Genomic DNA, 15384 nt, shown 5'->3' with positions numbered 1-15384 from the left:
GTCCCCATTCCTCCTCCTTAAAGTCTTGCCTTAAACTCCACCCTGTCCCCAGCTCCACCCCTACCCCATCTCTGAGCTACAGTGCATCCCAGACCCTCACCCCGTCTCTGACATTCTCCCACCCCCCATGCCTTATTCTTCCACAAACTTGCCCTAATCGCCTTCCCATCTGTCACTCACCCTTAGGCTTCATTCTTTACTTCATCTTCTCAACCCATCCTTGATCAATGGGTATGAGGTCACTGACTGCATATATCTCTTGGGAATTCGTTAAAAACCAAAAGCATGATTTTTTTAAGATCGCAAAACTGGTAAATTCTCAAATGTCCAAGGCATCCAAACCACAGCTCCCAAATGCATGCATGCTTCCCTGCTGCCTGTGAGAGCCACCCTCGCCATGCAAACCTACGGCAGGGAGCAGTGTCCTGGAAGGACACTGGGGCGGGAGGCACCTCTTCTCACTTCTGCTGCTTCCCCCAGGAGCAGAGCTTGCTTCACCCCCGGTGTGCCGGGCACGAGGCACTCACCCCTTCTGTCTCTGTACCGCCTGCAGAACGAATGTCAAGGGGATCTGGCAGAGGCAATGCCGGCTCTGGAGGCTGCACTCGCTGCACTGGACACCCTGAACCCAGCAGACATCTCACTGGTGAAGTCGATGCAGAACCCACCAGGTCCTGTCAAGCTGGTCATGGAGAGCATCTGTGTGATGAAGGGGCTGAGGCCAGAGAGGAAGCCGGACCCCAGTGGCAGCGGTAACCACCCCCCAACCCCGCACCCCTCCCGACCCAGCGGCCTGCACGGGCTGTGCTCCCCTGGCAGGAAGGCTGCCAGCACCCCCGCTCATCCGGCCCCAGGCCTGCAGGCAGTATCGTGGTGTCTTGGGGGAAATAAGAAAGGCACCAGGATGCGTGTGCGCTCACTTGTGTTTCTTCACCATCCTCTCTCCTCTCGGTCAGTAAGGAAAATGCAGCCATCTTTGGGTGAAGCCAAGCTCAGTCAAGGCCCCTGCCTACAAATCATTACAAAAATGAAGGTCATAGAGACAAGAGGACTGATAGAGAGCAAGCACACAGAGTAGTGTGTGGGTGAGAGGAAGAGAGAGAAACAGAAAGAGCTAGAGAGAGAAAGATAAAGGAGAAACAGAAAAAGAGACAGACACAGAAAGAGATACCCAGAAGAAAAAAAGATAAGAGAATGAGACAGAGACAGAGAGATGGAGAGAAAGAGATAGAGACTGAGAAATAAATGGGGAGAGACCCAGACACCTAGACGCCTTCATATGCATGCACATAGACACAAAGAGATCCTGAACAGGGAGAGGGAGGTTGGGAGGGAAAGAAATCAGGAGGGGGAAAGACAAAAGGTGGGAAGGTGAATGAGGGAGGGAGAGACTCTTACCATGTCAGATACAGAGAGACAGAGAAAGATATGGGCGGGAGAGAGAAACAAACAAAAACAGGCAGAGAGACAGAAAAGCTGAAAGTGAGAAATGGAGACAGAGACCCCCAGAGATACAGAGACATACGAAAATAGAGAGTGAGTGGGAAGAAAAGAGACCAGAAAGAAGAGAGACAGAGACAGGGAGACAAAGACACACAGAGAGAGAACAGGAGAGGTCTGGGTTGGGGACAGGGTGAGGAGGAACAAGAGCTGCTGGTGAAGGATTAGAGGGAGAGAGACAGGGGCAAGGGAGGGAAAGACTGAAACTGATGGGCCTGAGGAAGACAAGGAAACAGAAACTTAGAAGAGGAGAGAAAGGAATAGGGGAGGGAAAGAGGAAAGCTTATATAATCAAGCCTTAGAAGCATGAATAGGTGAAAATTCATTCTTAAAATCCAAATCAGATGCAGGATCTTGCAGTAGAACCAGTGTCTTAGAATTGAACAAGGACTTTATAAACCATCTCCAGTGATATTTCCTATCTTTTGAATCTTCGTATCCTTCAAACAGTCCTGCTGTTCCTCCATTCCTTCCGATGTGTTAGAAATTTCTGATCCCTCATTTGGGAGACTCTGGCTTCTGCTTCCCATTGTTTATCATTCCCTCTTCCTTGGCTGGTTTCAGGCCAAATAACACATGAAGAAATGCAAAGGTGATCAGGATTGACAAGCAGGGAGCAGACATTACAGGAGACTCCTCTAGGGAAGCAGCTGAGGTATAATCTGGCTGCACCCTGGAATCACCTGGCAGTTTAAAGAATGCTAAAGCCCCTGCCCCCACTCCTAGAGATTCTTATTCCTTTGGTCTAGGGTGTGGCCTGAGCATTAGTATTTTTCTTAAAGCTCCCAGGTGATTCTAAGGTGCAGCCAGGATTGAGAACTGCTGAGATACGCAAAGCATGGCCAGGTCACAAAAAATCAGTTCTCTTCCTGGATCATTGATGGTGGGCACAGGATGCATCATTCACCTTTCTTATTTTAAAATTGAAATGAATTTTGGGTACTATTCATGTAACCCACAGAATTTATTTAGCCAGTACATTGGGACGGAGCAGAAGAGCAATTAAATTAGTTTTGGGTACCTTGAATTTAAACAAAGCAGATCATTTCCTAGAATGCAAACAAAAACTTTCATGGGAAATATTTCTTTGGTGTCTAAGCTTGCTTTAGGAATAGGACATATTTGACCTGTTGTACCTAATGTGATATCTCAAGTACAATTTTTTTTGATGAGCCTGAACTTGGCAAGGGTTTATAGTTACCTGGGTCAAAGAGTTTGACTTTTTTCTAACACACTAACAAAAGGAGCACTGCCCTGGGATGGGATCTGGGCTCACTCATTCGTTAGTCAGCATGAAGGCTGCCAAGGTGAATAGGGCCCTGCTTTGTTTCTGGGCAGACCAAGGACAGCCTTCTGTTTTGTTGCAAGCCTGCAAGCTGCTTCCCCCACCCTCACTCTTTGTCTGGAGACAGCCTCACTCACTTACCCACTCACTAGAAGGACTGATTCATCACAAGGATGGCCTAATGTGCTCCATCCGACCCACCTCCCATATTTGAAAAAGAATATTCAAAACACATACCCATGGATCCGGTTGCCCTCTTCATCTGTGACTGGGATAAGGGGCAACATTCATTCAATACATGCTGAAAACTGATAATTAGGCACTGTGCCAGATTGTAGTAAACACAGAAGGAGCATACAAATTTTTTTAAATGTATACTTGATTTATTATATTATGTTAGTTTTTGAGTGTACAGCATAGTGACTCAAAATTACTTTAGATTATATGCCATTTAAAGATATTATAAGGGGACTTCCCTGGTGGCGCAGTGGTTAAGAATCTGCCTGCCAATGCAGGATGCACAGGTTTGAGCCCTGGTCTGGGAAGATCCCCCATGCCGCGGAGCAACTAAGCCTGTGCGCCACAACTACTGAGCCTGCTCTCTAGAGCCTGCGAGCCACAACTACTGAGCCCGTGTGCCACAATTAACGAAGCCCACACGCCTGAAGCCCATGCTCCACAACAAGAGGCCACCGCAATGAGACCATGCACCACAATGAAGTGTAGCACCCGCTCGCCACAACTAGAGAAAACCTGCGCGCAGCAACAAAGACTCAGTGCAGCCATAAATAAAATATAAATTTTTAAAAAAAAATTTTAAAAAAGATAAAGTTATTATAGGAATAAACCTACCTAAGGAGACAAAAGACCTGTATGCAGAAAACTATAAGACACTGATGAAAGAAATTAAAGCTGATACAAAGAGATGGAGAGATATACCATGTTCCTGGACTGGAAGAATCAACATTGTGAAAATGACTATACTACCCAAAGCAATCTACAGATTCAGTGCAATCCCTATCAAACTACCAATGGCATTTTTCACAGAACTAGAACAAAAAATTTCACAATTTGTATGGAAACACAAAAGACCCCGAATAGCCAAAGCAATCTTGAGAAAGAAAAACGGAGCTGGAGGAATCAGGCTCCCTGACTTCAGACTATACTACAAAGCTACAGTAATCAAGACAGTTGGTACTGGCACAATGGAGCACAATGGAATAGATCAATGGAACAGGAGAGAAAGCTCAGAGATGAACCCACGCACATACGGTCACTTTATGTTTGATAAAGGAGGCAAGAGTATACAATGGAGAAAAGACAACCTCTTCAATAAGTGGTGCTGGGAAAACTGGAAGCTGCATGTTAAAGAATGAAATTAGAACACCTTCTAACACCATACACAAAAAGAAACTCGAAACGGATTAAAGACATAAGTGTAAGGCCAGACACTATAAAACTGTTAGAGGAAAACCTAGGCAGAACACTCTATGACATAAATCACTGCAAGATCCTTTTTGACCCACCTCCTAGAGAAATAGAAATAAAAACAAAAATAAACGAATGGGACCTAATGAAACTTAAAATCTTTTGCACAGCAAAGGAAACCATAAACAAGAGGAAAAGACAACCCTCAGAATGGGAGAAAATATTTGCAAATGAAGCAACTGACAAAGGATTAATCTCCAAAATATACAGGCAACTCATGCAGCTCAATATCAAAAAAACAAACAACCCAATCCAAAAATGGGCAGAAGACCTAAACAGACATTTCTCCAAAGAAGATATACAGATTGCCAACAAACACATGAAAGGATGCTCAACATCATTAATCATTGGAGAAATGCAACTCAAAACTACAATGAGGTATCACCTCACACTGGTCAGAATGGCCATCATCAAAAAATCTACGAACAATAAATGCTGGAGAGGATGTGGAGAAAAGGGAACCCTCTTGCACTGTTGGTGGGAATGTAAATTGGTACAGCCACTATGGAAAACAGTATGGAGGTTCCTTAAAAAACTAAAAATAGAACTACCATATGACCCAGCAATCCCACTACTGTGCATATACCCTGAGAAAACCATAAGTCAAAAAGAGTCATGTACCACAATGTTTACTGCAGCTCTATTTACAATAGCCAGGACATGGAAGCAACCTAAGTGTCCATTGACAGATGAATGGGTAAAGAAGATGTGGCACATATATACAATGAAATATTACTTGGCAAGAAAAAGAAATGGAATTGAGTTATTTGTAGTGAAGTGGGCGGACCTAGAGTCTGCCATACAGAATGAAGTAAGCCAGAAAGAGAAAAACAAGTACCATATGCTAACACATATATATGGAATCTAAAAAAAAAAAAAAAATTCTGAAGAACCTAGAGGCAGGACAGGAATAAAGATGCAGACGTAGAGAATGGACTTGAGGACATGGGGAGGGGGAAGGGTAAGCTGGGACGAAGTGAGAGGGTGGCATTGACATATATGCACTACCAAATGTAAAATAGATAGCTAGTGGGAAGCAGCCACATAACACAGGGAGATCAGCTCGGTGCTTTGTGACCACCTAGAGGGGTGGGATAGGGAGGGTGGGAGGGAGACGCAAGAGGGAGGGGATATGGGGATATAGGTATACATATAGCTGATTCACTGTGTTGTACAGCAGAAACTAACACAACATTGTAAAGCAACTATACTCCAATAAAGATGTTAAAAAAAATAAAATGTTGCCAATCTAAAAAAATAAAGTTATAATAAAATAGTGACTGTATTCCCTATGTTATACAATATATCCTTGTAGCTTATTTACTTTATTCGTAGTCGTTTGTACTCATAATCCCCTTCCCCTATATTGCTCCTCTCCCTCCCCTCTCCCCACTGGTAACCACTACTTTGTTCTCTATATCTGTGAGTCTGTTTGTTTTGTTATATTCATTAATTTGTTTTGTTTTTTAGATTCCACATATCAGTGATAACATACAGTACTTGTCTTTCTCTGTTGGACTTATTTCCCTAAGCATAATAGCCTCCAGATTCATCCACATTGCTGTGTGGCAGTATTTCATTCATTTTTATGACTAAGTAATATTCCATTGTATATATGTATACCATATCTTCTTAATCCCATCGTCTCTTGATGGGCACTTGGGTTGTTTCCATATCTTGGCTATTGTAAGTAATGCTGCCATGAAGCTTGGGGGTGCATGTGTCTTTTTGAATTACTGTTTTTGTTTTTTCCAGATATATATCCAGGAGTGTAATTGCTGGATCAATTTTTAGTCTTTTGAGGAACCTCCATACTGTTTTCCATAGTGGCTGTACCAATTTACATTCCCACCAGTGTATTTGAGGGTTCCCTTTTCTCCACATCCTCTCCAACATTTGTTATTTGTGGTCTGTTTGATGATAACTGTTCTGACATATGTGATGTGATACCTCACTGTGGTTTTGATTTGCTTTCTCTAATAATTAGCGATGTTGAGCATCTTTTCAGTGCCTGTTAGCCATCTGTATGTCTACTTGGGAAAAATGTCTTTTCAAGTCTTCTGCCCATTTTTTGGTTGGATTGTTTGTTTTTTTAATATAGAGTTGTATGAACTGTTTATATATATTGGATATTATTAACCCCTTATCAGTCATATCATTTGCAAATATTTTCCCCCATTCAGTAGGTTGTCTTTTTGTTTTATCCATAGTTTCCTTTGCTGTGCAAAAGCTTTTAAGTTTCATAAGGTCCCATTTGTTTAGTTTTGCTTTTGTTTCCTTTGCATTAGGAGATGAATCCAAAAAGAATATTGCTATGATTTATGTCAAAGAGTGTTCTGCCTATGTTTCCTTCTAGGACTTTTGTGGTTTCCGGTCTTATATTTAGTTTTTAATCCATTTTGAGCTTATTTTTATATATGGTGTGAGAAGATGTTCTAATGCCATTCTTTACATGTAGCTGTCCAGTTTCAGCGGCACCTATAGAAGAGGTTGTCTTTTCCCCATTGTATATTCTTGTCGCCTATGTTGTAGATGAATGGACTATGAGTGTGTTTATTTCTGGACTCTCTATTCTGTTCCATTGATGTTTGTATCTTTTTTTTTTGTATCAACACCATAATGTAGCCTTGATTACTGTAGCCTTGTAATATAGTCTGAAGTCAAGGACTGTGATACCTTCAGCTTTGTTCTTTTTTCTCAAGATTGCTTTGGCTATTCAGGGTCTTTTGTGGTTCTACATATGTTTTAGGATTATTTGTTCTAGTTCTGTTTTTGGTATTTTGATAGGTTTTTGCATTAAATCTATAGATCCCTTTGGGTAATATGGACATTTTAACAACATTAATTCTTCCAATCCAAGAATGTGGGATATCTTTCCATTTATTTGTGTCGTTTTCAGTTTCCTTCATCAGTGTTTTATAGTTTTCAGAGTACAGGTCTTTCACCTCCTTGGTTAAGTTTATTCCTAGGTATTTTATTCTTTTTGACATGATTTTAATGAGATTATTTTCTTGCTTTCTCTTTCATTATTAATGTATAGAAAAGCAACAGCTTTCTATATATTAATTTTGTATCCTGCAACATTATTGAACTCATTTATCAGTTATTTATTGGTTAAATTTAATTTATCAGTTAAAATTATTATTTTTCTTGGAGACTTTAGGGTTTTCTATATATAGTACCATGTCATCTGGAAATAGTGACAGTGTTCCTTCTTCCCTTCCAGTCTGGGTGCCTTTTATTTCTTTTCCTTGTCCGATTGCTGTGGCTAGGACTTCCAACGATATGTTAAATAGAAGTGGCCAGAATGAGCATCCTTATCTTGTTCCTGATTTTAGAGGAAAAGCTTTCAGCTTTTCACCATTGAGTATGATGTTAGCTGTGGGTTTGTCATAAATGACCTTAGTTATGTTGAGATATGTTCCCTCTATACCAATTTGGATGAGCGTTTTTAATCATTATTAAATACTGAATTTTGACAAATGCTTTTTCTGCATCTATTGAGATGATCATGTGACTTTCATCTTTCCTTTGGTTAATGTGGTGTATCACATTGATTGATTTGTGGATATTGAACCATCCTTGCATTCTTGGAATAAATCCCACTTCATCATGGTGTGTGATCCTTTTTACATATTGTTTGTTAATATTTTGTTGAGGATTTTTTGCATCTATATTCATCAGAATTATTGGCCTGTAAATTTCTTTTTTTGTAGTGCCTTTGTGTGGTTTTGGTATCAGGGTAATGGTGGCCTCATGGAATGAATTTGGGAGTGTTCCATCCTCTTCAGTTTTTTGGAATAGTTTGAGAAGGATAGGTATTAGCCATTCTTTATATGTTTGGTAGAATTCCCCTGTGAAGCCATCCAGTCCTGGACTTTTGTTTGCTGGGACTTTTTTAATTGACTACCAATTTGATTTCACTACTAGTGATTAGTCTGTTCAGGTTGTCTATTTATTCCTGATTCAGTCTTGAATGATTGTATGTTTCTAGGAATTTATCCATTTCTTCTAGATTGCCCTGTTTGGCAACCTGTTTGGCATATAATTATTTATAATATTATTTTATGATGGTTTGTATTTCTGTGATATCTGTTGTTATTTCTCCTCTTTTATATCTTATTTCATTTATTTTTGTCCTCTTTTTTTGTGATGAGCCTGACTAAAGGCTTATCATTTTTGTTTATCTTTTCAAAAAAAAAAAAAACAGCTCTTCATTTCGTTGGTCTTTTCTATTTTATTTATTTTTCTCTAATCTCTATTATTTCCTTCCTTCTGCTGACTTTAGGCTTTGACTGTTCTTCTTTTTCTAACTCCTTTAGTTGGCAGATTAGGTTGATTATTTGAGATTTTTCTTGTTTCTTTAGGTAGGCCTGTATCACTATAAACTTCCCTCTTAGAGCTGCTTTTGCTTTGTCCCATAGGTTTTGGAAAACTGTGTTTTTATTTTCATTTGTCTCAAGGTATTTTCTGATTTCTTCTTTGATTTCTTCATTGACCCATTGGTTTTTAATAGTATGTTGCTTAGTCTCCACGTGTTCGTGTTTTTACCATTTTTCTTCCTGTAGTTGCTTTCTAGTTTCATACTGTTGTGATCAGAAAAAAATGCTTGATATAATATCTAGCCTCTTAAATTTGTGGAGACTTGTTTTGTGGCCTACCATGTGATCTATTCTGGAGAACATTCCATGTGCACTTGAAAAGAATGTGTATTCTGTTGTTTTTGGATGGAATTTCCTGTAGATATCTGTTAAGTTCAATTGGTCTAATGTGTCATTTAAGACCACTGTTTCTTTATTGATTTTCTGTCTGGGTGATCTGTCTAATGATGTTAAGTAGGGTGTTATTAATGTCCCTTACTAATATTGTATTATTGTCAATTTCTCCCCTATGTCTGTTAATATTTGCTTTATATATTTGGGTGCTCCTATATTAGGTGTATATATGTTAACAAATGTTATATCTTCTTATGTGGATCCCTTTATCATTATATAATGCTCTTCTTTGTCTTTTGTTATAGACTTTGTTTCAAAGTCTATTTTGTCTGATATGAGTATTGCTACCCCCACTTTCTTTTCATTTTCATTTGTGTGAAATATCTTTTTCATCCCCTCACTTTCAGTCTGTGTGTCTTTAGCTCTAAAGTGAGCCTCTTATAAGCAGCAGTCTTGTTTTTTTATCCAATCAGCCATTCTGTGTCTTTTGATTGGAGCATTTAGTCCATTGACATTTAAAGTGATTATTGATAGGTATGTACTTAATTGCCATTTTGTTACTTCTTTTCTGGTTGTTTTTGTAGTTCTCAGTTCTTTTCTTCTTTTAGTCTCTTGTGGTTTGATCATTTTCTTTAGTCTTATGCTATGTTCCTTTCTATTTTTTGTGTATCTATTGTAGATTTTTGATTTGTGGTTACCATGGGGGTCATCTATGTTGACCTATAATTGTATCTACTTGTCTTAAACTGATAGTCATTTAAGCTTGAACACATTCTAAATGAGCTTTGTTTTTCTACTCCCCTCCCCCATGTTTTGTGTTTTTGATGTCATACTTTACATCTTCATGTTTATCCCTTAACTGTTTATTGTAGTTATAATTGATTAAACAATTTTTGTCTTTTAATCTTCATTCTAGCTTGTTTAAGTGGTTGATCCACAGCCTCTTCTATATATTTGCCTTCACTAGTGGGATTTTCCCTTTCCTATAAATTATTACTTCTTGTTATAGCCTTTTCTTTTCCACTTAAAGAAGACATTTTAACACTTCTTTTAGGTTTGGCTAGTATTGCTGAACTCTTAGGTTTTGCTTGTCTGAGAAGTTCTTTATCTCTCCTTCAATTCTGAATGATAATCTTGCTGGTAGAGCATCCTAGGTTGTAGGGTTTTTCCTTTAAGCACTTTAAATATATAATTTCACTGCCTTCTGGCTTGCAAAGTTTCAGCAGGAAAATCAGCTGATAGCTTTATGGGGGTTCCCTTGTATGTGACTCTGTTTTTCTCTTACTGCCTTTAGAATCCTCTTGTTAATTTTTGCCATTTTAATTATATGTCTTGGCATGGGTCTCTTTGGGTTCACCTTGTTTGGGACTCTCTGTGATTCCTGGACCTGGATATCTGTTTCCTTCTTCAGGTTCAAGAAGTTTTCATCCATGATTTCATCCAATACATTTCGCCCCTTTTCTCTCTCTTTCTTCTCCTTCTGGAACCCCTATAATTCAAATGTTGGCACATTTAATGTTATTCCAGAGATCTCATTCATTGCTTTCTATTTTTCTTCTTATTTGTCTTTCTTTCTGCTCTTCTGATTGGGTGATATCTGTTATTCTATCTTCCAGATCACTAATATGTTCCTCTGTATCATCTAGTCTGGTGTTAACTCCTTCCATTGTGTTTTTCATTTCAGTTATTGTATTCTTAGCTCTGACTGGTTCTTTTTTGTGTGTGTGTGTGGGCCTCTCACTGTTGTGGCCTCTCCCGTTGCGGAGAACAGGGTCCGGACGCACAGGCTCAGCGGCCATGGCTCACGGGCCCAGCCGCTCTGCAGCATGTGGGATCTTCCCGGACCGGGGCACAATCCCGTGTCCCCTGCATCGGCAGGCAGACTCTCAACCACTGTGCCACCAGGGAAGCCCCCGACTGGTTCTTTTTTATATTTTCTAGTTCCTTGTCAAAATTTTCACTGTGCTTATTTATTCTTTTCCCAAGTTCAGTTAGCATTCTTATTACTAATGCTTTGAACTCTTTATCTGGTAAATTATTTATTCCTGTTTCATTAGTTGTTTTTTAGGGTTTTTTCCTTGTTCTTTTGTTTCAAACATATTCCTCTGTCTTCTCATTTTGTTTAACTGTCTCTGTCTCTATGAAAGTACATGAAACAGTTACCTATCCCAGTCTCGATGGAGTGTTCTTGTGTGGGAGTGTCCCTGTGCAGTCTATGTGTGCCCAGTGACTTTGGTGGAAGAGCTGAATCTTGAAGTGAGCATGGGTCACATCTTTCCCCAGGGTCTGCTGGCAGCTATCACCTTGGTGGGAAGGGGGCTGGAGATGGAGGGGCTAGAGCCAGAGCCAGGTGTGAGATGAGCCTTCTCCTATGCTCAGTGGTCATCACCACCCCATCAGGGGCAGGGCAGGTCCCATGGTGCTGGAGCAGAAGCCCTGTGGGTTGGGTCTAAGCTGGTTCCATTCTCTGTAAATGTATGTTCTCCCCCTCCCATCAATGGCACCTTTATCTCAGAGGGGAGCAGTTCTGGAACAAGGGAGGCCAGAGCAGGCACCCTGTATGGGCTAGGTGTGTGCTGGGATGGTCCCAGCACACCAGTCGGAGCTCCAGACAGCTCCTGATCCACTGCCTTCATGAGCTCCAGCAATGGATACCCTCATCCCATTAAGATGCAGTGCCAGGTCTGGACCAGCTCGGTCCACCCCCACCCCACCCCCACAAGTGCACACTCTCCTCAGCAATGGAAGCCTTCACCCTAGTGGGGAGCTACACCAGAGCTAGAGGAGCTGGAGCAGGCCGGGCACATACCGGGGCAGTGGTGGGAAGCTGGTCAGTGCCCCAGGCAGTTTCAGTCTGCTTTCTTCATCTTGTTCCCGGGAGTAGGCAAGCTTGTGTGCACTCTTTATGAGTGGAGTCTCAGTTTATCCTAAAAGTTCCACTGGTTTTCAAATCAGCTAAAGGAATTTATCTTCCTGGTGCCAGACCCCAAGGGTGCCCAATATGTGTTTGAACTCCTCACTCCCAGGGAGGATCTCCAAGCCTGTGACATCCCCTCCTCTTCTGCATCTCCTCCTAGGGGCACAGGTCCCAACCTCATTGCTTCTCCTCCCTTCCTACCCAGCTCCATGTGGATCTCTGTTGGTTGTAGAAGAGCCTTGGTTGTAGAAGAGTCTTTCTGCCAGTCTACAGTTGGTTTTCAGTGAGATCTGCTCCACGTGTAGATGTACTTTTGATATGTTCATGGAGGGAAGTGGGCTCAGTGTCATACTACTCCACCATCTTGTTCTCCCCAGAAGCTTACAGCTTTGAGGGAGAGACAGACAATCAAAACGAAACCAAAAAAACATCACAGATTGCCATCAATGCTATAAAGAGAATGGATGTTCTAGCCTCTGAGATGAAAGAAAATGCTCCACAGAGAGGTGGCTTTTAAAATGAGCCTGAAGTCTGGTCAGGAGCCATCTAGATGCCATTTACAGCCTAGGTTAAGAGCTCATGGTAGTGAAGCACTTGGGATCATCAAGGAATTGAAGTAAGGTTCTTGTGACTGAAGACCAGGGAGCAAGGCAAAGATGAGGTGGGGAAGGTTGGTGGGCCACCCAGACCATGGTAAGAAGCTTGGGCTTTTTTTTTTAATTAAGATTTTATTTTTTCAGAACAGTTGTAAGTTCATAGCAAAACTGAGTTGAAGATACAGAGATTTCCCATATACCCCCTATTCCCATACATGCCTAGCCTCCCTCATTATCAACATCCCCCACCAGAGTGGTATATTTGTTACAACTGATGAACCTACATGGACACATCATTATATCCAAAGTCCATAGTTTACATTAGTATTCATGCTTGGTGTTATACATTTTACAAGTTTGCACAAATATGTAATGACATGTATCCATCATTATGGTATCATACAACGTATCTTCTGCCTAAAAATCCTCTGTAAGACCTTGGATTTTTTTTTTTTCTTTGCCAAATATGAGAAGTAGCCACTGCAGGGCTCTAAGTTTCAGGCAGAATGTCTTAATAATAGTCTTATCTCTGTTTTTTGTCCCAAACAGGTAAAATGACAGAAGATTACTGGGGGGTATCAAGAAAGATTCTCGGAGATCTGAAATTCTTGGAGAGTCTTAAGACATATGACAAAGACAACATCCCACCAATGATCATGAAGCGGATCCGGGAAAGGTTTATTGATCACCCAGATTTCCAGCCGGGTGTTATTAAAAATGTGTCATCTGCGTGTGAGGGTCTGTGCAAGTGGGTGAGGGCCATGGAGGTGTATGATCGTGTGGCCAAAGTGGTAGCTCCTAAACGGGAGCGGCTGAAGGAGGCTGAGGGGAAGCTGGACACACAGATGCAAAAACTGAACCAGAAGCGAGCAGAGCTGAAGATGGTGGAAGGCCGCCTCCAGTCCCTGAACGATGACTTTGAAGAGATGAATACCAAGAAAAAGATGTTGGAGGAAAACATTGAAATCTGTTCCCAAAAGTTGATCAGAGCAGAAAAACTGATCAGTGGTCTTGGGGGAGAGAAGGACAGATGGACAGAAGCTGCCCGGCAGCTGGGTGTCCGCTATACTAATCTGACAGGGGATGTGTTGTTGTCCTCTGGGACCGTGGCTTACCTGGGGGCCTTTACCATGGATTATCGGGCTGAGTGCCAAAAGTGGTGGTTGGCCCAATGTAAGGACAAGGTCATCCCCGGCTCCAGTGACTTTAGTCTTAGCAACACATTAGGAGACCCTGTAAAAATTCGTGCCTGGCAGATTGCTGGGCTGCCCACTGACTCCTTCTCCATTGACAATGGCATCATTGTATCCAATTCCAGGCGCTGGGCATTAATGATTGACCCTCAGGGGCAGGCCAATAAGTGGATCAAGAATATGGAGAAAGCAAATAGGCTGTCAGTCATCAAGTTCTCGGATACCGACTATGTGAGGACGCTGGAACACGCTCTGCAGTTTGGTACCCCAGTCTTACTAGAAAATGTTGGAGAAGAGCTGGATGCCTTTATTGAACCCATCTTGCTCAAGTCCACATTCAGACAGCAAGGGGTTGAGTACATGAGGCTTGGTGAAAACATCATTGAATATTCCAGGGATTTTAAGTTATATATCACAACCCGTTTGAGGAACCCACATTATCTCCCTGAAGTCGCCGTGAAAGTCTGTCTCCTCAACTTTATGATCACCCCCTTGGGCCTCCAAGATCAACTCCTTGGCATCGTGGCTGCCAAGGAGAAGCCAGAACTGGAAGAGAAAAAGAACAAGTTGATTGTGGAAAGTGCCAAGAACAAGAAGCAGCTAAAGGAAATTGAAGATAAGATCTTGGAGGTCCTTTCCCTTTCTGAGGGCAACATCCTTGAGGACGAGACTGCCATCAAAATTTTGTCCTCCTCCAAACTGCTTTCCGAAGAAATCTCTGAGAAACAGGAAATTGCTTCAATGACAGAAATGCAGATCGATGAGACTCGGATGGGCTACCAGCCAGTGGCTGTCCACTCTGCCACCATCTTCTTTTGTATCTCTGACCTGGTCCACATTGAACCCATGTACCAGTACTCCCTGACGTGGTTCATAAACCTCTACGTGCACTCCCTGGCCCATAGCAGGAGGAGCGAGGGACTAGAGCTACGAATTGAGTACATCATTGAACATTTCACCCTAAGCATCTACAACAATGTCTGCCGCTCCCTGTTTGAGAAGGACAAGCTGCTCTTCTCCCTCCTCTTGACGATAGGCATCATGAAAGAGAAAAAGCAAATTAACGAGGAAATTTGGTACTTTCTTCTAACTGGAGGCGTTGCCCTGGACAACCCCTTCCCCAACCCAGTTTCCGAATGGCTGTCTGAGAAGGCGTGGGCAGAAGTGGTTCGTGCATCCGCGTTGCCAAAACTGGAAGGCCTCATGGAACATTTGGAACAAAATGCTAATGAATGGAAGCTCATCTGTGACTCAGCCTGGCCCCATGAGGAGACGTTCCCTGGATCTTGGAAATTTCTTCAAGGTTTGGAGAGGATGGCGATTCTCCGGTGTCTGCGGCCTGACAAAATGATTCCAGCCATTCGGAAGTTCATTGCTGAACACATGGGAAACGTATACACTGAAGCCCCTACGTTTGATCTCCAGGGGTCCTACAATGATTCCAGCTGCTGCGTACCATTGATATTCGTGTTGTCTCCGGGTGCAGACCCAATGGCAGGTAAGGGCAGAATGTTGTGTGAGGAATATTAAAAGCCCAGAATGCATGGATGGATGACAATAGCTTGTCCCTTACAGCAGGAATCTCAAATTCAAATGGCTTTGAGGGTCAAGCAGTTAACAGACTAAGGCAGGGCTGGGGCAACACAAGACGTCTTCTCCTGCCTAAAGCGGGCAGCTGCTCCTCAGCTCT

At 41.9% G+C, this 15384-nt stretch overlaps 1 protein-coding gene across 2 annotated transcripts in view; it reads left to right on the top strand.

Annotated features, from left to right (window-relative positions):
* The window catches only part of DNAH3 (dynein axonemal heavy chain 3), a 196863-nt gene that overhangs the window by 159381 nt on the left and 22098 nt on the right, over positions 1–15384 (top strand). For both annotated transcript variants that reach the window (XM_029220957.1, XM_029220958.1), the window contains 2 exons: positions 554–752; positions 13051–15192. In XM_029220957.1, the coding sequence (XP_029076790.1) occupies positions 554–752; positions 13051–15192 (2341 nt within the window). The remainder of the gene's footprint in view (positions 1–553; positions 753–13050; positions 15193–15384) is intronic.

The sequence above is a fragment of the Monodon monoceros genome, unplaced genomic scaffold (assembly GCF_005190385.1).
Source record: "Monodon monoceros isolate NGI ecotype Baffin Bay Population unplaced genomic scaffold, NGI_Narwhal_1 Super_Scaffold_13, whole genome shotgun sequence".
NCBI classification, from domain to species: Eukaryota; Metazoa; Chordata; class Mammalia; order Artiodactyla; family Monodontidae; genus Monodon; species Monodon monoceros.
Note: the sequence above shows the minus strand (reverse complement) of the source record. Positions and strands in the feature narration are given on the sequence as shown.